This window comes from Symphalangus syndactylus, chromosome 1, assembly GCF_028878055.3.
Source record: "Symphalangus syndactylus isolate Jambi chromosome 1, NHGRI_mSymSyn1-v2.1_pri, whole genome shotgun sequence".
Lineage (NCBI taxonomy): Eukaryota > Metazoa > Chordata > Mammalia > Primates > Hylobatidae > Symphalangus > Symphalangus syndactylus.
The window spans coordinates 71,335,282-71,361,292 of NC_072423.2; the positions used below are offsets into that span (position 1 = coordinate 71,335,282).

The following is a 26,011-nucleotide window of genomic DNA, read 5'->3' on the forward strand; positions in this document are numbered from 1 at the left end:
GTTTTCAAGGGCAATCCTTGTTGTAGCACATATAAGAACTTCATTCTGGGCCAGAAGCATTGGCTCACACCTGTAATCACAGCACTTGGGAGGCTCCCAGCACTTTGGGAGGCCGAGGCAGGTGGATCACCTGAGGTCAGGAGTTCGAGACCTGCCTGGCCAACATTATAAATCTCCATGTCTACTAAAAATACAAAAATTAGCTGGCGTGGTGGTGCGCACCTGTAATCCCAGCTACTTGGGAGGCTGTGGCAGGAGAATCACTTGAACCCAGGAGGTGGAGGTTGCAGTGAGCCAAGATTGTGCCACTGCACTCCAGCCTGGACAACAGTGAGACTCCGTCTCAAAACAAACAAACAAAACAAAAAAAAACTTCATTCCGTTATGGCTGAATAAGATTCCATTGCGTGTATATATCTCAGTTTGTTTAGCCATTCATCTGTTGGGCTGTTTTCACCATTTACTGTAAATAATGCTGCTATGACCGTTGGTATATCTGTCATGTTAGTACAAGTATAAAGTTCATCTTGTATAATGTGGCAGAAAGAAAGGTGGGATACAGGATATGTAGTTTTTGTTGTTGTTGTTGTTTTGAGACGGAGTCTTGCTTTGTCGCCCAGGCTGGAGTACAGTGGCGCAATCTCGGCTCACTGCAAGCTTCGCCTCCCGGGTTCACGCCATTCTCCTGCCTCAGCCTCCCGAGTAGCTGGGACTACTGGTGCCTGCCGCCATGCCCGGTTAATTTTTTTGTATTTTTAGTAAGACGGGGTTTCACTGTGTTAGCCAGGATAGTCTCGATCTCTTGACCTCGTGATCTGCCTGCCTCGGCCTTCCAAAGTGCTGGGATTACAGGCATGAGCCACTGCGCCTGGCCGATATGTAGTTTTAACTCAAGTTTAGCAGTTCAGAATTGAGCCTTAGGGAATGAGTGAGGGATATCCCCAAAGGATTTTTTAGCTGTGTCACGATGGCACCTTTAAGAATGACAAACGAGCAGCCTAAAGAACTTGGGGCGTGGGGGGGCGGGGGTTAGGGTGGGGTGGTAGTAGTAGATGAATGGAACCTAGAGACTAGTTAGCAGTTGATCAACAGTCCAGGTGAGAGATATGAGGGCTTAAAGTAGGATGGTAAAGGAAGGTTACATGTAACGGATCTTTCACACTGCAAAGGAAATAAAGGAGTTGAAACTAACCCCACGGTTTTAAGCCTGTATTACTTACTCTCTTACCTCTGCTATGCCCAGACTGAAGAATCAATGAACTTGAGAAAGAAAGATATTATGAAGTGGTTAAGACTTCCATTATCTACAAATGGTGTATCTAGTGAAATTTATTATTTGACTCTTTGAAATAGGGCAACTCCAGCTTCCAAGACCACTTTCAAATATACTTAAAGTTTAGAGCTCAACAATAACAGACCTCAACCGGATGTCAACTGAACTGAGGCTGACATCAGTACATGTGAAATAATGTGTAACCCCTTCTAATCAGAGAGCTGAACCCAACCGGTCATGTCTAATGGCAGATCTCTGGGAGAGACCATCATTTGCTGAGGGGGTGATTCCCAGTGACTGACTCAATGACAATGGCATAATCATGAGAGCTGTTGAGGGACCTGAAATAGGAACTGTTTCCATGGGGAGCCACTCCCCCACACTTGCTGGGCTTCAGAGAATACTCAGAAAAAAACTGATGTTTCAAATTTATCTTAGCAAAGTAACCTTTATCAATGTGTTCATTCATTCATACAAATATTGAGCACCACTTATGGAGGCACTATGCTTGGATGTGGGCCATCTGTGAGACCCATGGCACGCAGAAGAGATTCATTCAAAGAATTAGGCAGATAAATAAAAATGACAATCATGAAATTTTCTACTAAAAATGTTGCTTTGAGAGTGTATAATAGGGAAAGCTGATCTGTAAAATCAGGAAGGGAACATTTGAGCTCAAATCTACAACAAAATTTGGGGCCCAGTAAAACAGGGCTGAGAATAGTTCCAGCACTTCACCAGTGTGGTGGAGGGGGACAGGGATCACAGAGTAAGCAGACACACTGTTGCATCTGTGGCCGGAGAAGTAGGTGGGGAGCAGCCAGTCCATGCAAGGCTTCGGGCCAGGTTTAAAGAATTGAGGTCTTTCTTGGCAAAGAATTTATGGCTAAGTCCTCAAAAGCAATTGCCACAAAAACAAATATTGGCAAGTAGGACCTAATTAAAGACCTTCTGCACAGAGAAAGAAACTACCAACAGAGTAAACAGGCAATCTACAGAATGGGAGAAAATATTCACAGACTATGCATCTGACAAAGGTCTAATGTCCAGAATCTATAAAGAACTTAAATAAATCCACAAGCAAAAAATAATCCCACTAAAAAGTGGGCAAAGGACACGAACAGACAATTCTCAAAAGAAGACATACGAGTGGCTAATAAACATATGAAAAAATGCTCAACATCACTAGTCATCAGAGAAATGCAAATCAAAACCATAATGAGATGCCACCTCACACCATTCAGAATGGCTATTAAAAAGTAAAAAAAAAAAAAAAAAAAAAAAAAGGTCAGGAGCAGTGGCTCACTTCTGTAATCTTAGCACTTTGGGAGGCCAAGGCAGGCGGCTCACCTGAAGTCAGGAGTTCGAGACCAGCCTGACCAATGTGGTGGAAGCCCGTCTCTACTAAAAATACAAAAATTAGCCCGGCGTGAGTGGTACGCACCTGTAATCCCAGCTACTCAGGAGGCTGAGGCAGGAGACTCACTTGAACCTGGGAGGCAGATGTTGCAGTGAGCTGAGAAGGTGCCACTGCACTCCAGCTTAGGTGACAGTGTAAGACTCTGTCTCAAAACAAACAAACAAAAACAAAACAAAACAAAAAACAGAATGTTGGTGGGCTGCGGAGAAAAGGGAACACTTATACACTGTTGGTGGGAAGGTAAATTAGTTCAGTCACTGTAGAAAGCAGTTTGCAGATTTCTCAAAGAACTAAAAATAGAACTACCATTCAACACCCAACAATACCATTCCTGGGTATATACCCAAAGGAATATAAATCATTCCACCATAAAGACCCATGCATGCATACGTTCATCACAACACTAAAGACATGGAATCAACCCATGTGTGTCTATCCATGGTGGATTGGATAGAAAATGTGCTGCATACACACCATGGAATACTACACAGCCATAAAAAGTGAACAAAATCACATCTTGTGCAGCAACATGGATGCAGCTGGAGGCCATTATTGTAAGTGAGCTAATGCAGAATCAGAAAACCAAATGCTGCATGTTCTCATGTATAAGTGGGAACTAAACATTGGGCACACGTGGACACAAAGATGGGAACAATAGACACTGCAGACTACGAGATGGAGGAGAGAGGCAAGGGTTGAAAAACTATCTATTGGGTACTATGCTCATTACCTAAGTGATGGGTTAAACCATACCCCAAACCTCAGCATCATGCAATATACCCATGCAACGAACTTGCCCATGTGCCCTCTGAATCTAAAAGTTGAAGAAAAAAAAAGAATTGAGGCCTTTATACTATGAGCGATAGAAAGCCAAAGACACATTTTAAGCACAAGGGTGAGAAGATTACATTTGTATTTCTTGAAAGATTGCAAGCTACAGTGTAAGGGACTGAGGTGATGTGGGAACACGAGTCAGTGAGCTACTGGAATAATCTAGGTACAGTGCCTTGGCTAGATTAAAGGGACTGTGAAGAAATGTTATTGGCAGGCTGGGAAAATGATGGGCAAGAAAGACACTGGTGCCCAAGTCTCCCAGGTTTCTGAGTCGTGTAATAGGATGAACAGAACACCCATACGAATGTTGTTTTTATTCACAGCAACTTCTTTGTAAGGTTTGTTCTTAGAATTGACCTCTTGTTATCAAGTTAGATGTCTTTTAGTGTCCCTGAAATTTTGTGGTATTAAATCACATGAAGGTGTTCTGTACCAGCAACAGTGGAGTGATGTTGAGATAGGGCACGTCAAAGTCCCTCGGAGCCAGTCTTTCTGCTGTCCCATCCCCATTTCCTGAGCACAGCATATGCATGCATGCATGCGTGTGTTAATAGCTACACTCATGGGGGAGGATCAGATCCTTTTGTCACCCTCCTTCAGAGCTTACAGAGCTCTGATACGAAACTATTTGTCAAAACAAATGTCATTTCTGAGAACACAATTTTACATGCACCGATGGCCTGTCACAAAAATGTTTTTTTTTCTTTTTAAATGGAACAGTCCAATTTTACTTCATGAGTAAATGCCCATTAAAATACAGAGCTACCTCTATGGCAACCCAAGGAAGAAATTTCCATACCAGTTAATTTGAAGCAGTAAGAAAGACTTAAAAAAAAAAAAAAAAAAAAAAAAAAAAGCACTTAATAGAAGGAACGTGTAACACTCATTTGTAAGTTAGAAGCAACTTCAAATTCACATTCCAGACTCCACGTTGATTTTTTAAAATAACCAGAGTCGACACTGACTTAACAGAGCAATAGATGTGCTGGGCTGGGAAGAGGTGGTGGATATAATGAAGGAAATGGATGATGGGGACAGCGATTGTTAAAATGGGTCATGAGATTGTAGGCTGAGCAACCCTGTTTTATAGCAGAGCCTTGTCTCATTTAAAAAAAAAAAAAAAAACCTAAAACTTTGAGGATGAGATTCAATGATGTATTTTTTAAAGCCTTCTTAGGCAACCAAATATTTAAATATATGTACTTTGTTCCCATCTTCAATCCCTCAAAGGGTACAGATACTGCATACTGTATACTCTGTGGGTTTTTTTTTTTTTTTTTCAATCTTGTAAAGACAGGATATCTCTACTGTGCAGATGAATAAGGCCTTCGATGTCATGCAAATATTACTTCTGGACTAGACACATACAATACTGAAATTATTAAACATACAAACTTAGAGCTTTCAGTGCATTTGCCATTTTTATTTCGCTATGCAGAAACATACATTCACCATGGGCTGTGATGCAGGTGACCGTGTAATGGAGAATCTCTCTTTTTGAAGGCTATTTATAACTAACACTAAATAGTTTTAATTACAGTGGAAATTCTGTACAGTTTAAGGCTTGGCTCTGAACTAGAATGTAAATATGGACCGGATTTGAAAATAAAACACTTTCTTTTCAAGTAAAAGAAGAAAAATCAATTAAAAAATACACGGAAAAAGAAACTAAGAAAACAAAGCCACAGGAAGCCCAGCAGATTCTCCTGAAGTGAAATTTCATAATATTGTAAACTAACAAAAATACAGGTTTTCTTCCCAAAGTAATGACAATTTAAGCTCTCCGGATTGAACATAGACCAAAGCAAACAACAAGGAAGAAATCGCGTTAATATGCTAAAATCAGTACTACCTTATAACAAATTAAATGAGATACACAAAGCAAGATTGGAAGCATTAAATATTTCCAGAGGGTCAGACAGTCATTACTGTTTATGGGTGAGAGTAATAAAACCAGATGAAACAAGTACAAGTTGTTTACTGAATAAACTTGGTTATTGGCACATCTAATCTGGGGAAAATCTGACACACCGGACGGACCTAGACAGCTTCTAGCATTTGAGGGTAATCTTCATTTATTGTAAATAAAAGGTTACCTAAGAAATTGCAATTTTGTTTGACTTTAATAATAATAAACTATGAAAGGCATGGATTGTTTATGTGTTACATGAGATCACGGTTTATATTGTTGGTTATGAACGTGCAGGTATAGCTGAAAACTGAGACATTTTGTGAAAATTAAAAATGCTGCTCTTTTGTAATTTTATCGTTGCTTCATGCATTATCGGTTTAGTGATGCTGAATCAGATTGCTTTATTATGGGAAGATCTCTCTGCCAGTGTCTTTATTAATGGTCAAGGTCAATTCTTCTGGACTGAAATTTTCCATGGACAGATACAAGTCAGTTGGGTTAGAAGAGGGAACTCCATATAGGCTCTGGTTTTCCTAATGGTTTGCATGACTGCATTCATGTGCAAGCTAAGTTATTCCTGCAAAAAAGAGATTTGATTAGTTACTCATTTGAAAACAACGGAAAGATTTTTTCAGATCAAGGACATGAAAAAAGTATCCTGGAGGTTAGAATGCTCGTTTGGACAAGATGCCATGACATTCCAGCGCTAAGTAACTGCCAATTATATGCTTTCTCTTAAGTAATTACAACAACGCCCAAGTGGCTGAAGCTCATGGAAGAATTTTTTTTTTTTTTTTTTTTTTTTTTGCTATCTTCCAAAATATATTTTGTATTTGTCTTTTAAGAGATGCCACTCATCAATTTGTTTCTTAAACCGATGTTAGAGAACTTACTAATATATTAAATCTCTTAAACATTTTATCACATCACCAAGTTGTGCAAGTCGCTCGACTGCTGCATTCAGCATTCAAAGCCCTCTCAGAAACGCTCACGGCCCCATGAGATCTTGAATGGCAGGTGAGTATGCATGACAAGTCTGTGCTCACATAGGTGATATAGTCTGCTCATGATGCTGGCCAAACAGTCACTGGAAAGGCATATGCTTTCTACAGGACCACAAGACTGCATTTTTTTGCCTCCTCCTGAGATAGTGCTACACTAGGGAGAAAAATCATCCCAAAGAATACAGGAAATATAAGACATTCAAAAAGAAACTGAGTGCTCAGCTTTCAAATTAAAAAACAAAACTAAAGACAAAAGCATAAACAGGCTACAGTCAAACAAAGTTGAAGGGAAAGCTTACGACGGGATAATGTTGCCATCAGAAGGAGAAAGAGGTATATATTATTTCCCTAGTATTTGGAACACACAAACTGAGCCTCTCAGAGCAAAACTGCCTTAGTTCCGATTAGGCCACATGGCAAGTAAAATCAAATTTGACGTTACAAATTTGGATAATGAAAGAGTGCAGGCCATGGAATAAAAGGGAACACCAGGAAGACCACACAAGCATAGACTCTGCTCTTCCTTTATCCTCTAACTGGCAGTGCACGCAAAAACTCCACAAGAATGGAAGCTCCAAATGTGAGACAAACCCATAAACCAATTCTCCATCCTCTTGGTAACCAGCCCAACAAATGCCAGTGAGAGAACAGAGGAAAGGAGGGATCAGGTGAAGGATGAGAGGGAAGTGCCCCATGCCTCATGCCAGCCTAGGCAAGCCTAGAGAATCGGCATCACCTCTTACCTCTGGTCAATCCTCTCCATCTTCTGGTGTGATCTCTGTCTCTTTATGGACCACTACTTTGGTCACTGACATGTCAGGGTGCTGCTCTTTGGCCTCTTTAATTGCCTGAGCCAGCGCCTATCCCCGGGAAATCACAGAAGGGCAGAAACAAAAAGGAGGTGGAACATGCATGATCAGTGGCGAGGTGGAGACTTATGAGCTAGATCTATATCCACAATTTACAAATGAGGTACAATGATTACAAAAGGAATCATAAATCATATATTGGAAAGTTAATTCGGAATTTTCTTCAGAATACATGCTGGACTAGAGGAATAGCATTGAAACCGTAGGACCAACAGGTTTTTCTTTGTTTCTCTGCCAGGGTATTTACCGTCTCACACATACTACCTGGTCATGGTCAATGTCTGCATCCCCCGTGATGACTATTCGCTTCTCGATTCTTGTCTCTGAAATGCCCCCTTTCACAGTCTGCAAGACACATAGAGAACCTTCATGAATTTATTCACTGGGAGAAACCGTCATGGTTCAGTGGGGGGAAATGGCAGAAGATGCTAACAGAGCATTAAGTAACATCATTCATTCTTTGAGAATTGAAATTAGAGTTCTATGGCACTTATTTAACATTGTTAATTCCAGAGGTGAGGACAGAATGGAGGCCCTTGGGTCTGGATGGCCCGTGTTTCTGGAACACTACCACGTGCCAAGCACTGGAGTAAGCATTAAGCTTAGGATATCAGAATGTATATTCCTAAAGGGGAACTCGCACATGAGGACAAGTGCATCATAAATCTAGGGGTTGTAAAAGCTCCCCTTGCAGCTACCCCGGCATCCTGAGCGTCAAGCCACCTTGTGCTTGTGCAGCCCAACCTGTGAGGAGTTCTGAACAAGCACCTTCCTCCAGCTCGCTCTCAAGGAATCCTCTTCTCGGTTCTCACTCCACTTACTTTGGTGATGTGTGTAGTGGTGGTGGTACTGGTGGTTTCAGATGTGATCGTCTGTGCACTCATCAGCACTCCTGGCTCCAGATCTGTGCCTGGATCGACCTAAAGCAGCAGAGGCATAGACCCCTCATCCAGGTGCTCACATCTGCTCTTCAGAAGTTGGCTATGTTATTTAAGGCATTATGACAATTTCATTATCTCCTATTATACAGTCATTATGCTCTTCAGAGTCTGAGAGCTGCTCCCAAGAATAAGAACTAAGTGCAACCAGGGATAGCTGTCATTAAAAAAACTAAGGTTTCAGAAATGTGAGTGGTGGATGGGTGAGTGAATATTTTTCTTTCTCTGCGGCTAGGGAAACAGTTTTCTGAGCCTTTTTCTACACTTCAAGACACATAAAGACTTGGTTAAGTCATCTGCTGCTCCCTGATGACAAATAAAATGACCATTATTGCATCACTTTTAATAGAAATGGTCTGGCTTTTGGATCCTCTAAGTCTCATGAATTAAATATCGTGCAGTTCTATGTAAACACACTAGGCCATAGAGGGGTGAAATGAGCAGCCAGGGCTCTGGTCTTCACAGAATATCTCACCTGTGACGATTCATATGTGATGGTTTTGGTTTCGGTGTGAACTACTGGCACTTCCTTAGTAGAAATTTCTAGCTTTACTCCTCCCGGTGAAACACTGCCAAAACTGATGGTTTCCGTCTTCACCGTTGAGGACTGTGCCAAAGGGAAGTAAGCAGAGTGGCTGTTATAGTTTGCATGAACACACTGTTTTCTTCCTTTTCCTCTTTGGTGGTTATAAGCACAGGTTAGTATGCTGTAAATGTTTATGTAGAGAGTAAGCTGGGTAATGAGGCATACAACATGCACATGTCAAACAGTCTCCTGGACTCTCATAGCATTTTTATATGAAACGCTCCAAGTAAAGCAAAACATTTTGAAGGCAATAAAAAAATGTTTTCTATTTAATAACTTCTTAGAAAGAAGAAACTAATAATGAGACATTAACTCCCCAAATACTTCAGGAATCTCAACAAAAGAGGATAAAGAATAAAGTTCTGGCATTTAGGACCCAGGCAAACATGGTTTTGGTGCTTCTGGAAAAGTGCACTGATCAGAAATAAATGTATCACATTTTCTAATATCTTGGCCAACTTTGCATTTCCCAATTTTACTGCCAATTATAATAATTTCAGTGAGAGTAGAAACCATTTCCTGGTGCTATATTATTAATAATTAAGAGATATGTTTGCATGTGACCCCAAAGCTGGAAATCAGCGTTGAGACTCCTAATAGGTATGAAAGAAGGAAATGAGAGGAGAAACACACTATACATATGGGAGAGGCAGAAAATTAAACTTAGCTCCACCTTTATGCTGATCTAAATTTCCAGGCATCCTATATCAGTTTTATTTTAGTGATAAAAGTAACATTAACTACTAGTTACCTCAAAATGAGGTTTTTGTTCCAAAGTTTCTGAAATGTGGATGGCTGCACTCTGCTCCTCTTGTCGCTCATGGGAAGCAGCGGCTGTCTCTTCCTGTTCCAGGACAGCTTTAGCGACCTCCTCCTCTCCTTCCTCTTTAGCCCCCTCCGTCAAGGCAGAGCCCTCTTTCCCTTTAATGCCTGTGAATGCGGGCTGTGCTGCAGCATCCCCGCTGTCTCCCGCCGAGTAAGAAGCATCCCCACTCGCGTGCACCACACGCCGCTCCTCCACCAACACGGTCTCCTGCACCACCTTCTCAGTGCTAAGTGGCAGGTGGTGCATGGTGGGTTCTGTCTCTATTCCACTGGACTCCGTCTTGGTTTCCATTTTCTGCATGGGAAGAGATTGTGGCATCAGTGTGACTGTCCATAAACCAAAGGTCAGAAAATAACTAAAGCCGCCACTCGCCAGGATGTCTAAAGCCAGCATCAAGTGCTTATAACCAGAAACACTAACGAAAAATATAAATTAGCTTTCATACCTCCCACTGAAATCTCTGATGCCTACCCCTGACCCTGGTGCATGCACTTGAACCTGTGCTGCTGCTTCAGGACATCCGCAAAACAAATGGAAGGCAGGATAAAGTGCAATTAACAAAACAAAAACCAAAGCATTGCAGCGCATTCACATTGGTTTTGCTGCTTTCTTCGACTCAACTGGTGAGATATAACGCTTTTAGATATTTAATTCTATTAAAATTTCTCAATATGATCGCCTTTTGAATACTGAAGTACATTCTTGAGATGCAACTAAAGGCATGTGACAGATATGCTAAGCAGGCACAAAGGACCATAAAGTGAAGACACCTTTGAGATGCTGAAGGCAAAGCCAGCTGGATGCAACACACACACTCGCACCCAAAAAAGGGTAAGGAAAGGCACATAGGCACATTCAGAAACACCAAGGACGAAAACAAATGGCCACCTGAACCCAGCTTTGAGAAGTAGAAGTAACCCCTCCTATGAATTCTGTTGGTTTTCGCGCAGACTCTAATAAACTGAAGATTTCAGAGCCATCCATGAGCTTTTCCCCAGAAGACTGCTTAGTCTGAGTGAACAAAGAGAGGCAGAGTCAAGCACAAAAGAGAGACACAAACTCAGGCACATAAACATTCACAGCTTGTTAGACAAAATTGTAGGCGGAGGAGACAGGGAGGAGGAAGAATGAAGGAATCTCAGATAGAGAGTTTGGAAACAGAAAAGAATGGGAAATAAAATAGAAAACTAGGTGCTCTTGTTTGGTAAAGCAGAGACGGTTATTAGGATCAGGGCGGCGCCGATTTAAGCAGATATTTTTTTTTTCCCCTTCATTACAAGCCACAGCAGCACTATCACATCTTGGGAATGGGGAGCTGGAAATAAAATGGAAAGTGTTTTAATGCTGACTTTGCACTGAGGTATTGATTTAACCATGAAAAAAAAATTAAAAAGCTGGGTTGGCTGCTCTCAACATAAAGCCAAGCAGCAAGAGAAAAGGAAAGGTTTGGGGTGGAAGGGGACTGCCTCAAAAACCGTCATGCTGGAATTGCAAACTGTGGCCCCAATGAGCGACACTGGTTACCACTACTCGGGAGGCGGACGACTCAGTAACGTAATGGGCAGTAGCAACGGTAAAGGCTGGTTCCTGGGAATATCTCCATTCGGACAGGCTCTTCCTTCGGGGACCAAAGAGGCCCACTTTTAAGACCTCACTCTCGGGCACTTGCTCTGTTTTGCTGAAGCGTCTGCCTTCCAGGCCAGGGAGGACGGCCACATCCTTCTCCAGCTGTGGAGCCTTCTTGAGGTCATCTTCTTCAGGACTCTGCCGGCGAGACTCGGCCTCCTTGATGGGGGCCAGGGATTCGGACAATTTCCGCTTTGTCGTCTGGACCTCGGGTCCTCTCTTGGATTTCTCATCAGCGAGGGTTTCCAGGACCTCATACTCTGCCAGGCTGGGAATGATCTTCATGGACTCTGGCATTTCTTTCTCCATTTTCTGAAGTGCTTCCGTAGTGGAGGGCTGCTCCACTTTCTCGCCCTCTTTAGCTTTCCCAGTCATGGTAACAATTCTCCCGGAGACAGTGTCATAGGATTTTCCTAGAGTGTATATTTTCTGTTTGCTGTCTTCTTTCAGTTGCATTTCTCGAGCCAAGTCTTCGAAGCTTTGCATTTTAATAGTGCCAGATTTTAACATGTCAGCTGGGAGGCCACCAGTTCTACTGCTCACGGTCACCACCTTGTAAGTCACAATCTTTTTCAAATCACCATCAACTACCTCAGTTGGTATTTTGTCTACAATAACCCAATCCTCTGTGCCCTATATTTGAAATATAAAAGCTAAATTAGAAATTCTGATGGTATCTCATTTCTAAAATAAGAATCCTTTAAGAAAATCAGGGCAACTGCTACATGCAGGTCTGTGATGGGACCATACAGTGCTCATGTTATTATCTAATAATCATGGCTGCCATCTCTTCTCCTCTGAAATGATAAACTATAAACTTCAGCTCAGAATACATTCGGTAGGTAGAGTTGCAACTTCTTTAAACTGGAACATACTTTGCAGTAAATTTTTTGAAGAACAGATTTGCTCTTATGATAAATTTTGGATCATTTTATATTTCAAGATTAAATAACATTATTGATGTTGTTCTATAAGTTACTTAGCTTTACATGTGTGGGGATAAAAGTTTTCCTCATTAAATATAATCTATACTTCATATACTGTTATCACAAAGAACTTCCCAACATTCTACAAATTTATGTAAATATTTTCCGTATTTGTAAATTGTATTTCCTTATACAGGGAAATGAATCCATAATAGCACTTATTATTCAATAAATATTGAGTGTGACTGTGTTCAAGGCATTGTAATGAAATATTCCCCACAAATAGGACACTATTAGAGCCTCTTATAGTGATCTGTATATTGTTCGAGTCTTACTTTTTTTTTAAGAGATGGGGTCTCCCTATGTTGCCCAGGTCGGCCTCGAACCCCTGGGCTCAAGTGATCCTCCCATCTCAGCCTCCCCAGGAGCTGGGACTACAGGCACATGCCATTGTGCCCACTCCAATCTTATTTACAACTGAAGTTCACTGTCTCAGGAGTTTCTCTCTCACTTTCTTTAGTGTTAGTTCCAATAAGGTAAAAGAAATGAAAGCTAAGAAACTTTTGTATTCAGGGAGGCATAATACAATATGACCAGGTAGGTTAATAGCTTAACAGATTACAGAGGGAAGAGATATCAAACCAGGAGCAGGTGAGTGCCTTGGTTTCCATTTTAAACTAGGATGTTTTCTAGAAACTTTTGTGTTTATTACGGCCTGAAAACTTAAATCTAGAAATACGTGTGCCTTTAAAAAAATCACTGTAGATTGATCTACATGTTGTTGCTAGATTAAATGAAATGAATTGAAAGAATAACCTCTAGGGTTGATGGGACAGTTTTCTGGAAAATTATTTGATGAGAAGTAACCACAGAGTCAGCAGAATCTCCTTCCTGCATTTTCTTTATCACACTTGGCTAGTGGGGAAACCAACAAGAATTCAGAACTTTCAAAATCAATCAACATCATCTAAATTAGCACGACTCTACAGGTAGAAACAGGCAGTAAAACAACATTTCAGCAAGATTATTATCAGAAAGTAAGTCAATGACAACATACAGAGAAAAATCAGCTTGGATTAGAAGCCATAAAGAAATGATGCATAGCTGATAACTAAAATATTAAGAAAGTTCAATTTTCCCTTCCCCAGAATCTAAATCAAAATTATGTACCTACCTTGGTTTTAAACAAGATAAATGTAAAAGGGAAAATAAAAACTAAGAGCATTTTAATGACACTGAAGTCTGAAGACCAATTTCTTCCGGAAAATCCTTTATGTTTGGTTTTTACCTGAGACTCAAGGAATGGAGCGCTTCCTTGCTGCAAAAATATAACTTTTTCAGAAATCTCTGTTTCTTCTTTGGTCTGTTTGAATAAAGGGGGTTGGGTTGGAGAAGAGGAAGTAGACAGTTTCCAAAAAGGCAAGTTAGGAGGGGAGTTCTTTCATTGTATTATATCTAACATCTCATATATTCTCATAATATTCATTCATTTTCTTCCTGAAGGAGTAAATTATTGTTTATGCATTTGAAAAATGATCTGAAACTACCTCAAAATTTATTTTTTTCCAAAGACTTCAGATTTTCTGAAACTTTGGGGTTAACTTTGGGGTTTATATAGCTCAAATGTTCTTCATTTCTACAAACACAGAACATACAAGAACAATATAAAGGCATTTGTTCTTGGCATTTAAACCATGTTTATGTTGGTATTAAAAAGTGGGTATTTAAAATAAAACATTAAGAAATTTTTAAAAATTTAAGTTAGGAATTAAGGCTGACTTCTATTTCTGACAAGGATCTTATTATATTCCCCATCTAGGTGCTGCCTGTTACAGAGTAGTGAAATGCATACAATGTCACTGCATTAGCTACTAATTTAAATAAACCCAGTTATACTTAGATGGATTGATTTATTGTCCCAAACTAAACAAAAAATACTCAATGGCTTTATTTGAACTTTTATAACATCGTTAATAATTTTTTAAAGTCAATTTCAAAACATCTTGCTGGAAAATAAAGTATATCAATTCATACTTTAACATAAAAAATTAAGAAATATTAAGTATTTCATGTTAGGAATTAGGTTTTTGGGTTTTTTTAATTATTATACTTTAAGTTTTAGGGTACATGTGCACAACGTGCAGGTTTGTTACATATGTATACATGTGCCATGTTGGTGTGCTGCACCCATTAACTTGTCAATTAGCATTAGGTATATCTCCTAATGCTATCCCTCTCCCCTCCCCCCACCCCACAACAGTCCCCGTGTGTGATGTTCCCCTTCCTGTGTCCATGTGTTCTCATTGTTCAATTCCCACCTATGAGTGAGAACATGCGGTGTTTGGTTTTTTGTCCTTGCGATAGTTTGCTGAGAATGATGGTTTCCAGCTTCATCCATGTCCCTACAAAGGACATGAACTCTTCATTTTTTATGGCTGCATAGTATTCCATGGTGTATATGTGCCACATTTTTTGCTTTTTAACTACTTTTTATTTTTTTCTCTAGTATTAAATAGGCACAATTCAGGTGGCAATGCATTAGCTACCAAGCCTAAGTTGAACCAAGGTTCAACTTCACAGAGCAGGGACAGAAAGGCTATTTTGGAAGATTAACTGAAAAATAACAATGGAAAGTTCAAAGTTTCTAGAAGAATGGAACTTTGAAAATACATTTTATCATTACAAACAATGTAATTTTATGAGAGCTATTTAAAATTTCTTTTTGTCTAAAAATCTATCAGTACTACATTTAATCATTTGTTCGCAAGAGATTGTAGGGGAACATCTGGAATATTCTGCAGGACCTACTGACAGATTTTGATAGTATCATTCTCAAATGACTCTTTCTAATGAGAAACAAATAAGCCATTTTCAGAGGAGGAAAAAAAAAAAAAAGCAACAAAAATCTCTATCCCGTTGCATTTTGGAGGACAGTATTGGAAAAGATAAAATGTACCATGTGGAATCATTAAATGTGGATTTTGTTTCTTTTCCTTTTTTCTTTTTTGTTTGTTAGCTTTTAATCATAGCCTCTTTTGCAAACAGAAATGAGAAACAGGAAGGAAAGGTCAAAATTATAGGCACTTTTCAGAATAACAGTGCTAGGTCTCTAATTATAATCACTGAGCTAAATGTTATTCCTAAGATAAAAGCTTCACAAAACCCCCAGCAAAACAGTGGTTTTCAGCAAATCCTGGTGTCTGAAACCAACTAATTTAAAAAATGCCTATGTCTTATAATTGAAAATATTAAGTGTCTACATTCCAAACTGTGTATGTCCAATAACATAAACAGGTAACATAGGGAGATTTTAAAATGTAATTCTATATATGGTCAACCTCCCAATACAGTTGGTCTAGTTAATGGAGAAGTGAAGAGGTACTGATAAAGAAAAGGTGATTTAAAAATTCACTTTTATCAGGGGTTAGGATATAGTCAGATATATAGCCCAACCATTTCATTTAGTTACTTAAACATTATAAGTTATTAATCTTAATATCATAATTGGAAAACAATTGCCCTACACTGGCACACAAAATTTATAACAGTGTCATTTCCTGTTGGGCGATTAAAGGTTTCTACAAATAAATTTTAGGGAATGGGTAAATTTGCAAATACAGAATTTGCAAATCATGGGAACTCACTATAGTAATTGTCTAGCTCAAGGAATTACTGTACAGTGAACACACCTGTAAAACTACCACTCCTATGAAAGAGAGGACAATATCGGCGCAGCATATATACTAGCAGGTACTGCTTTTTTTATTGTGATTTGGAAACTTTTGGTATTCAAGTAACCACTAAGGAATATAACTCTTAACATGGACAAGGCTTAGATACATCATGAAAGGCTGTCATGGGAAACGTTTGTGGACAGAGGATATACCTGGCACACTGTACATACCACATGTCTACCCTTCCTATGTTTGGTGGGCCCTGTGTGTGGGATTATTTGCCAATTTTCTAAAGCAAATGAGAATTAGATATTATTTGCTGCTTTGGGGCATCCTTGCTACTTGTCTGCTGTTAACTCAAATATCTGAAACTTGAAACAATCGGCAATCAAATTTCCATTTTATATAGGAAACAAACATAAAATTCTCAGAACATAATCATCATTACTAGCTTGCTGTATATAATTCTAACTATAATTTTCTTCGAATTGTTCATAAATTGGTAGCATTTTATAGAAATAATTATTATAACAATTCAACTACTATAGATACAACAAAATAAAGAAAAAAGATGGTAAAATTAAAAGAGATCTTTAGTTTTTTTCTTCAAAGTACCATTTTGTCACTGAGACAAAACAACAACAACAACAACAACTAAGCTTTGGGAAGTCATAAGTTTGGGGGTCACCAAATCTAAGTTTCTTTCTGATTCTGACACAAAATAACTACTACCTTATCAGAGATGTCAATTTTAAAAATTGAGTTAAATATTTCCATTTAGAAGTAACTGGATTTCTTTCTAAACTAGTTGACTACTGTTTAATTGAAGTAGGCTTTATTATAAAATAGAGTAATATCAAATTAGTAACTTACTTAAAAAATATCCCCTCCAAAATAAAAATCGTTTGGTTATATATTTATAAACCAGTATGTTTTCTATGTGCATAACATACAAACGATTAAAAAAAGGATAAAATTATCTTTTGTGCTTTTCACACACAAAAATAACAGAAGCCATGGTTTTAATATAGAAATAGGCAATAATTTGGCCGGGCATGGTGGCTCACGCTTGTTAATCCTAGCACTTTGGGAGGCCGAGGCGGGCGGATCACGAGGTCAGGAGATCAAGACCACGGTGAAACCCCGTCTCTATTAAAAATACAAAAAAAAAAAAAATTAGCCAGGCGTGGTGGCGGGCGCCTGTAGTCCCAGCTACTCGGAGAGGCTGAGGCAGGAGAATGGCGTGAACCCGGGAGGCGGAGCTTGCAGTGAGCCAAGATCGCGCCACTGCACTCCAGCCTGGGTGACAGAGCGAGACTCCATCTCAAAAAAAAAAAAAAAAAAAAGAAATAGGCAATAATTTAGAGGAAAAGAACTTTCTGGTTTGTTCTGAAGGCTACCTACAGGGCCCTCAATTGGAGTATAAACTTGATGTCATGGATGATGACTATGAGGTCCTGGAGAAGAGTAGAAGAGAGGACAGGCCACTCTGCCTGGCCCTGCTGCCATGGGGAGCACAGCACCCTGACACCTAAAGAGATCCCTTTTCCCCTGGGACTTGAAGCTCCTTTGAGATGCTTTTCAGGGCTCCTTTGATAAGCAGGATTAATCAGCCCTGTTTCTAACAAGTTCTCTATATCTAGTCAAGCTCTTTCTGCTATGTCTCCATCCACAGTGTGACGGAGCACTGAGGGACTGCAAAACAACCCTGCAGACGCTGACAACAGTGAGTATACCAGCCTTTGCTCTTCTCCAGTTTAAATAATCAAACTGCTTTGCCATTCTGCAGAGGGCATGTTTTTCTTCCTTAATTATGTTGAAAAAATCCTTTCTTGGCCTTCTCCAGTTTTTCTGGAGAAAAAGCATTAATATCCAGGGAAAGTTCAGTATATTCAAAATACTCCTTAAATTATTAACATCCTTGGGCTTATCAAATGTTAATTCTCTAAGGTTTAGGGTTTTATAAATGTAAAAAATATATATATCTTACTAGTCTAATGGCCTAGACTTATGAAGTTCCCTTATTAGCACCACCCTTTAAATTCTCTAAGTTGTTCCCTAAACTTTCATTCAAAGTGGCCATCACTTAGCATTTAGTTTTGCTTTGTTTTGTTTTGTTCAGGGTGGCTATTTAGTTTGTGTTTTTGTAACTTAATCCGGTATCTGGTATCTTTAGAGCCAGTAAATTATTTCCAAAAGAGATAGTAGAAATAGGGTAAGCCAAACTTAACCAATTACAATAAAATTCATGAGAGCATAACTTAATATTGTCAAGGACTATTATATTTAAATCAGTCTGAATGTGAAATTTGTCTCTTGAAACTCAGTAGTTTGAATGGAACTAAAGTTTAATGGTACAAGAATATGTTGGTAATCGTACTTTTCATTTATTCTGCATCAAAGCGTCCTTTTTAAGTAATTCAAATGGATATAGACCTATTTTTTATTAGCTAGGTTTGGGATTGTCATGAACATAGTGATAGTGAGTTCTTAATTACTTTTGATAAACAGCTTTCAAAGGTTTAGAACATGATCAACAATAAGTGTAATTGAATTCTTATTTTTACTGCAAGGACTTAAGCCCTGCAAATAGACCACTGTTTAAAGAATTTTTCTTTCACCAAAGCCTAAGTTTTAATGTTCTATTCTGTGTCAGCTTCCTGAACAAATATTTCCCAATAAAGTGGTCTTATAGAAAAGGAGGTTAACCAATACAATGCTAAAAAAGATGAAGTTTTCAAAAACTACTTTTTTTGAAACAGAGATAAAACAACATGATGTCTAACAGTAGACAGTCAAGTTAGCACTACAGTAATTTTTGCTTCCCGCACAATGGGAGCCCTGAAGTAACACCAGCTGAATCCTCAGAGTCTTTGGTTGTACATTTAAAAAGAGCTTCCTTGGGAGGCTGAGGTGGGCGGATCATTTGAGATCAGCCTGACCAACACGTTGAAATCCCACCTCTATTAAAAATACAAAAAAATTAGCCAGGTGTGGTGACGCATGCCTGTAGTCCCAGCTACCCAGGAGGCTGAGGCAAGAGAATCACTTAAACCCAGGAGGCAGAGGTCATGCCACTGCACTTCAGCATGGGCAACAGAGAGGAACTCCATCTCAAAAACAAACAAACAAACAAACAAAAAACAAACAAAAAAAAACTCTGTCTCAAAAAAAAAAAAATCTCTTTAAATATACATCCAAAGAGTGTGAAATAACCTTACTTAAAAAAAAAAATTTCTGGCCACTACTTTCCCCATAAAACATCTACTAGGAACTGATTATAAGTTTGGCCAGGTGCGATGGCTCATGCCTGTAATCCCAGCACTTTGGGAGGCCAAGGTGGGTGGATCACTTAAGACCTGGAGTTTGGTACCAGCCTGGCCAACATGGCGAAACCCTGTCTCTATTAAAAATACAAAAATTAGCTGGGTGTGGTGAAGGGCATCTGTAGTCCCAGCTACTTGGGAGGCCGAGGCAGGAGAATCACTTGAACCTGGGAGGCAGAGGCTACAGTGAGACCAGATCGCCCCACTGTACTCCAGCCTGAGTGACACAGCAAGACATTGTCTTAAAAACAAAAAACAAAAAACTTAATAAAAATCAATTAAGATAATCAGTTATAAATAAAAATCAAATAAAACTCTTGTTATACCAATAAAAGCCTGGTATAATATCTCAGAGTAAAATTGTCCTGAAATGCCAGCAACTTCAGGTTACCATTTAGTCAAACAATCTCAATGGGCCTCATCTTAGAATTGATGAGAACAAGTTTTCAGAGTGTTTCTCAAGGCAAAAGTAGAAAGCATATGCGGAAAACGTGTCAATGCATGAAGAGAATACCCTGATTTCTCTCAGCTATAACATCTAGGTTTATGGTCAGAATCAGCTGATTTTTCACGATAGTCTCCCTGTGGCTTCCCGTCCTAAGAACCATCTGATGTTATTACTCACTCCTCAGCCACTTTAACAATTCTACTTTGCAGTTTTCTTTTGGAGCACTGAACATCTCAGCTCAGGTTGAACATAGGTAGGAAGAGAGATTTTCTACCCAGAAGATTGTCAAATGCAATTCCACACCCTGTAGAGAAGGAAGGCGGGTAAACAGAATACGAGTCTGACCACAAGCCTGACTACTGACCTCTTCAGGGACAAGTGGTTCGATCATGGGGGCATCCTCCTGCCTGGCAGCCAGTCGCACGGGGGAGGTAGAAAGCCTCTTCTCCCATTCATTCGTTACGGCAGTGTCTGTTGAGGTTTCTAAGAAGGTTCTTTTCAGCTCACTAATGTTGGTTTGATGTTTCATCAGGTCATCTTGAGTTTTTTCTAGCTCCTATATTCAGAACATAAAGTATCCAACAGTCAATGTTTTACATTTGTGTTCCTTTCAGCTCTTTTGTTTGCTTTTAAAGTAATGTCAATCTTATTAGTAGTCAAAATAAAACAAAATGTTGATAAAGGCTCATGGCACTACCACAAACACTCTGGTGAAAATGTGATTTTCCCATGGAAAGGAAACAGAAAAAAAAATCTAGTTCACACAAACATGAATACCAAAAGAATTTTAGGAGGTAAAATATAAAGAGTACAATTCACATGTATCCTGAGAGAATTAAAATAAATACGCCCACAGGAAAAGGGATCTATATCTAGGAGAGAATAACGAATCAGAAGCTGAGAAGTCATCCCCACTTATTAACAGATGAGCACACAGTTCATGCATCACAGTACGAGCCCACAGGTATTACACTAAAAGAAAAACAACACACACAAACATGCACTGGTATATACCAATACCAACCTCTAACATAAGATTACTATGTTTGACATACACATTTTCACCCTTTATTCGTTTAATCAGACTATTCTGAAAAAAGTGGAGAAGAAAGGGAAAAGTAAGGGACACAGTCGTCAAGGGAACAAATGCCAACCTACACACTGCACCAACAACATGGTAACCGGCTACAGAGCATGCTGAAAGATCTGAACGCTGTAGACAAACAATGACTTATCACACACTGTTTGTATTTTTTGTTGTTGTTGTTTGTTTCATTTTTAATTTTCTACCTGTGCCTTGAGCTCTGCATCTTCCTCCTGGTCCGACTGCCAGCATCAAGAAAGAGTGGGAAATAAAGTCTTACATGCAATTTACTCTAAGATTGAAGAACTATGGTCTACACAGACTTGCTAAATGTGGGCACACGTATGCTCTTGCATATGGATGCCACTTCTTTCTTATACACAAACCACAACATTCTCACACACAATTAGGAAGCTTAATAAGAATATAGGAATATAGGAGTGAAAGAGTTCTTGCCTGGTGGGTCTTTGGCATTTTGACCAGCAGACACACGTGGTTGAGAAGGTGACAGCAAGGGTGTGGCAGGTTGTTCTTGATGAACATTAGAAATAGTTCAGGAAGTGGGGGGAGCCAGATTAAAATTAAAATTTGTAAGAATAGCTATGATGATACAATAATGAGAGCTCATGTGTAGTGTATGAATCCCGCCCTATGAGGTTAGTGATTATGATTCCCAATTTGTAGACCAGAGAACCCATGCTCAAAGGATACAAAGAAATTTGCACAGAGGTTCCCACATTTTAAAGTTTCTTGAGACCTTGATTTTCTTTTCTTTTTTCTTTTTTTGAGATAGAGTCTCACTTTGTTGCCCAGGCTAGAGTGCAATGGCATGATTTAGGCTCACTGCAACCTCCACCTCCTAGGTTCAAGCAATTATCCTGCTTCAGCCTCCCGGGTAGCTGGGATTACAGGTGCCTGCCACCACGCCTGGCTAATTTTTTGTATTTTTAGTAGAGACAGGGTTTCATCCTGTTCACCAGGCTAATCTTGAACTCCTGACCTCAAGTGATCCGCCCGCCTCAGCCTCCCAAAGTGCTGGAATTACAGGCGGGAGCCACCACGCCCAGCCAATTTTCTTGAATGTACGTAGTTAAGAACAAATTCGGGAGGGGAGAAGACAAATATGGGGCAAGTAAGAAAGTTTTTTTTAAAAAAAGAGAAATCAACTACTATCAACAACAGCATGATTTCTTTTAAAGGTTTTAGACAGGACAATTTTTGAGATTTGAAAAAATACAGTTATCCCAAAGCCACCTCATTCTCCTGATTTTTCTAATTTCAAAGAGCAGTCAAATCCCTGGACTGCTGTCTGAGTATCAGTAATTAGTAAGCAGGCCAAGCCACATGTGTACGCAGCGGCGAAGCTGTGTCTCTCACTATGGCTCTTGGACTCAGGACTGGGGCTTTATGCCCTTGTGCTAGAAGAGGAGACCCAGAATGAAATTCTAGGTGAGAAAAGGATCACACCAAGTCAGGTGCCTTAAGAAAATCATTTAGTCTATCTAGGTCTCCCTCTTCTTATTTGCCAGTGAGGACAAGACTGCTTACTCTTCATATTCTACACTGACCACTGTTGTGCTGGCCACCTATAGAAGGGAAAGAGTTTCATCAGTATCACGGGACAAACAGGAAATTTAAACACAGCGCTAATGTGCTGGTGACACGCCTATCCTTCAGTGCATAGGGGGTTCACAGCTCTTCGTTTTATTTTTAAGCTTCATAATCTACCTATGTTATAGGTATTCCCTTGCATGCTTTAAATGTTATATAACACATTTTAAAACTACTGTAGAAGTTTAAGGTATTATTATTAAAATGTTTTTCATTTGTAGCACACGTTAAGATTCCAATGAAACTTACTGGGTGTACTACCCTATGGCTACACGTAACTAACTCTTACAAAATCAAGGTGTAGCTTTGTTATAGTTGGCAAAGAAAATTACCAACTTGTAATAGATTTATATGTGATTGCTTAAAAGAATCTGCACAATAGTTTTAACAATATCATCTTTAATGTTAAAAAATTATGATTTTCAAGCTTTGGATTGAACTCTGGCATTTCTAAAGAAAGAAACCTAATAAAACGCCATCATGAAAAATTTTTTCCGAAGATATTTTCAATTAAGTGATATACAGATACCACTTACAACATTTTTAGTTTTTTCTAAATACCCAACTAGAAAATATTATTATAATAGGATGATGCAAAAAAAAACACAAAAACAACCTAAAATAAACATTATTACAAAGTAAAAACTAAATTCTGCTAGTAAAAAGTAGCCAAATTAACATTGATAAACGTCTTGACTTACATTAGTACAGATATTATTTTTAAAGATATTTTAACTACTTAATGGTAGAGAAGATTTGAAAAACAATATAAGCCACACACACACAGACACACACACACACATTTAATGTGTTTCTTTAACTCTAAAGAAAAAAGGAGAAATTACAGTATATCTTCTATCACTATTTAATGTGATTACATTTTTAAAAAATAAAGTACTAACAGTAATTTGAAAATTCATTTCTTATGAGTGACCGAGGCTATTGTCAAAGGCTACAATAATGAGCAAGGTAAGTCTTATTTTGACAATAATTATTTCACCATTGGGGAATTAAAAATATATCTGCATCAAGCCAAAATACTAGTTAATTGTGACCTTCCCATTCATTCTATTATACGTCGATAGCCTCTCATTTGAGATAGAATTTTTTTCTAAAAAAAAAAAAAAATGTGTTATCAGTCTAGGCAAGTGGTTCTCAAAATATGTCTTAAGATGTGCAGAGTCAATATCGCCTGGGAACTTGTTAGAAATATAAATTCTCAAGTCCACCCCCCAGCTCTTCTGAATGAGAAACATGAGGCTGGAATCCTCCAGGTAATTCTGATGTAGGCCAGAGTTTAAGAACCACTGGTCTAGACAACAAAATACATATTTAACTCCTACTGTTAAAGTTAGAACTGATCTCCATTACAACAGCTCATATGTGGAGTTCTTAAACACAGAGCCACCCCACAAGGCATTTTCGGTACGCCACTACCAGCCACTCTCAGCCACAATACCAACCTCAGTGGCGGTGGTCTCCCCGTCGGCTGCGGTGTCCGTGCGCTCACTGTCAGTCTGTTGACCACAGAAGTGATCAGGTTCCAGAAGGAAGGCAGGGACAGAAAGTAAACCACCTGGTCAAACACGCTCTGGCACAGGTCAGACAGGTCATTTTCTTTCTCTCTGATTTCTCTGTGTCATACTACCTTCTCACAAGAACACAAGTTCAAGCAAAGCAACAGAAGGGCCAGGGCTAGGTGTCATCAACAGAGCCAACTCATAGGAAGACCTGAGGCACAGTCAGCCTGCAGGATCTGGGGAGCCACACTGACTTGTCTGGTTCTATGTCTCAGGGAAACCAATTTGTCATCCCCACACCCCTCCTCCAACTTTTAACTAAAAACCTCAAGCAAGATCTCCTTAAAATGTTTAATGCAAATAAAATTGATGTTTATATATATTTTATTCTAGTAATATTTCATATTTGAAAGGTAAATGAAAATGTCAATTTACAGAAAAAGCTACTGTAACAGTCACTGGACTTTCAGCCTCTCATTTATACGATTATGATAATTTATATCCGTCTAAGGCCATCAGGCTGTCAGCATTACCTGTCAATTATAAAAGGCACATGCCAGTGACTCACAGGCATATATTTTTTTATGGGAAAAACATAACTCAATTTTCAAGTAGTGTTGCTAACTAGATATTTTTTAAGACTACATGTTATGTTTGTTTTGCCCCACCCTCCAATATAAAGAAGTATATTAAAGTATGTATTTAAACATCTTGCTCCAAAAATACCATTCAAATGAAGCAAATAATAATAAGAATTGTTAAAACAATAGACAGAGAAAGAGAAAGAGAGAAACATCTACTTAGAAACAAAGAAAACAAAGCACAGCATTTGACAGAGCCTAGGTTTTGAGGAGAATGAGAATAGTAATTTCAGGACTGGTTTTTAATCTGTTTCACAGGGGTTTATGACTTAAAAACTGTTTTCTCTCAAGTAGAGCCATGGACATCTAAATGTCCTAATATTAACTGACTTTCCCTCCACAGATATCAACTATCATTAATAAAGTTCCCTTGATCAAATATTTGTGATTAGTATTTTGAAAACAAAAATCAAAATGGGAGGGGAGTCTATGATGGTGAATCTGGTTCTTAAAATAACCTCCCACTACAAAGAACAAGAAATGTCAAGAAGGGACAACTGGGACAGTGTTGTTTCCATTGACAAAACTAAACTCTGGCTACGCTGATTTCTTGGCACTAGCCACATGTTTCATTTTACATACTCCTAAAAGAAAGGGAGGCTGAACACACGCTCAGCACATGCACCTGAGGACACCATTCTGGCACCCTTGCTACCAAGTGTAAGTGGAAAATAATTTTCTGTAGGTTGGTAAGGAAAGCGTGTTGACCCATTTTCATGACCTGACCAGCTTGGTTAACAACTGGGGGCAGGAGGTGGCTGTTAATTTTCATATAAAGGTGACTGCTGCTATGGGATTAGTATGGCTGTACCGAGTGACAGCCCTGGGAAAGGCCAGTTTGAATTAGTAAGGGAGACCGGTTATTTGTTCTGGTGTACAGAATAACTCAAAGATCTTAGGCTTTCAAGAATAAATAAGAACGACTTGCACTTAGTGTTTTATTTTTTTAGACGGGGTCTCGCTCTGTCACCCAGGCTGGAACGTAGTAGTGCAATCTTGGCTCACTGCAACCTCCGCCTCCTGGGTTCAAGTGATTCTCACGCCTCAGCCTCCCTAGTAGCTGGGACTATAGGTGCATGCCACCACGCCTGACTAATTTTTGAACTTTTAGTAGAGGCAGGGTTTCACCATGTTGGCCAGGCTGGTCTCAAACTCCTGACCTCAAGTGATCCGCCTGCCTTGGCCCCCCAAAGTGTTGGGATTACAGGGGTAAGCCACTGCATGCCCAGCTGGAATGACTTGCATTTAGTGTTCTAATTAGTTGTGTCAAACACTTCTAAAATTCTTGAAAGTGTTTCTCCTCCTATCTAGCTTATTTCCCTTGTGGTTTTAAAATTTACTTCAGTCACTTGCAAGCATTTTAGCATTAGGGGACAGTGGTCGTTAAGAGGGAAAGGTTTAACGTCAGATGAACATGAGCTTAAATCCTTTCTGTTCAAACCTGTGGCACATTGGGTACTTTTTATATTTTAATCTCAGTTTTCTTCCCATAA

At 39.2% G+C, this 26,011-nt stretch overlaps 1 protein-coding gene across 30 annotated transcripts in view; it reads right to left on the reverse strand.

Annotated features, from left to right (window-relative positions):
* Positions 1 to 4,929: 4,929 nt before the first annotated feature.
* EPB41L3 (erythrocyte membrane protein band 4.1 like 3) overlaps positions 4,930 to 26,011 on the reverse strand; it is a 239,969-nt gene continuing 218,887 nt past the window's right edge. For 6 of the 30 annotated variants that reach the window (XM_055237673.2, XM_055237623.2, XM_055237619.2 and 3 more), the window contains 14 exons: positions 23,821 to 23,874; positions 20,953 to 20,988; positions 20,687 to 20,752; positions 20,027 to 20,218; positions 13,503 to 13,577; positions 13,031 to 13,129; positions 11,187 to 11,921; positions 10,551 to 10,673; positions 9,588 to 9,956; positions 8,726 to 8,857; positions 8,134 to 8,232; positions 7,577 to 7,657; positions 7,187 to 7,303; positions 4,930 to 6,016 (listed from right to left, as the gene is read on the reverse strand). In XM_055237673.2, coding sequence (XP_055093648.2) covers positions 7,193 to 7,303; positions 7,577 to 7,657; positions 8,134 to 8,232; positions 8,726 to 8,857; positions 9,588 to 9,956; positions 10,551 to 10,673; positions 11,187 to 11,921; positions 13,031 to 13,129; positions 13,503 to 13,577; positions 20,027 to 20,218; positions 20,687 to 20,752; positions 20,953 to 20,988; positions 23,821 to 23,874 — 2,172 coding nt within the window. In that variant the 3' untranslated portion in view covers positions 4,930 to 6,016; positions 7,187 to 7,192. Of the gene's footprint in view, positions 6,017 to 7,186; positions 7,304 to 7,572; positions 7,658 to 8,080; positions 8,233 to 8,725; positions 8,858 to 9,587; positions 9,957 to 10,550; positions 10,674 to 11,186; positions 11,922 to 13,030; positions 13,130 to 13,502; positions 13,578 to 20,026; positions 20,219 to 20,686; positions 20,753 to 20,952; positions 20,989 to 23,820; positions 23,875 to 26,011 lie in introns of those variants that run through there. The other 24 variants (XM_055237766.2, XM_055237733.2, XM_055237747.2 and 21 more) reach the window with 15 other exon arrangements.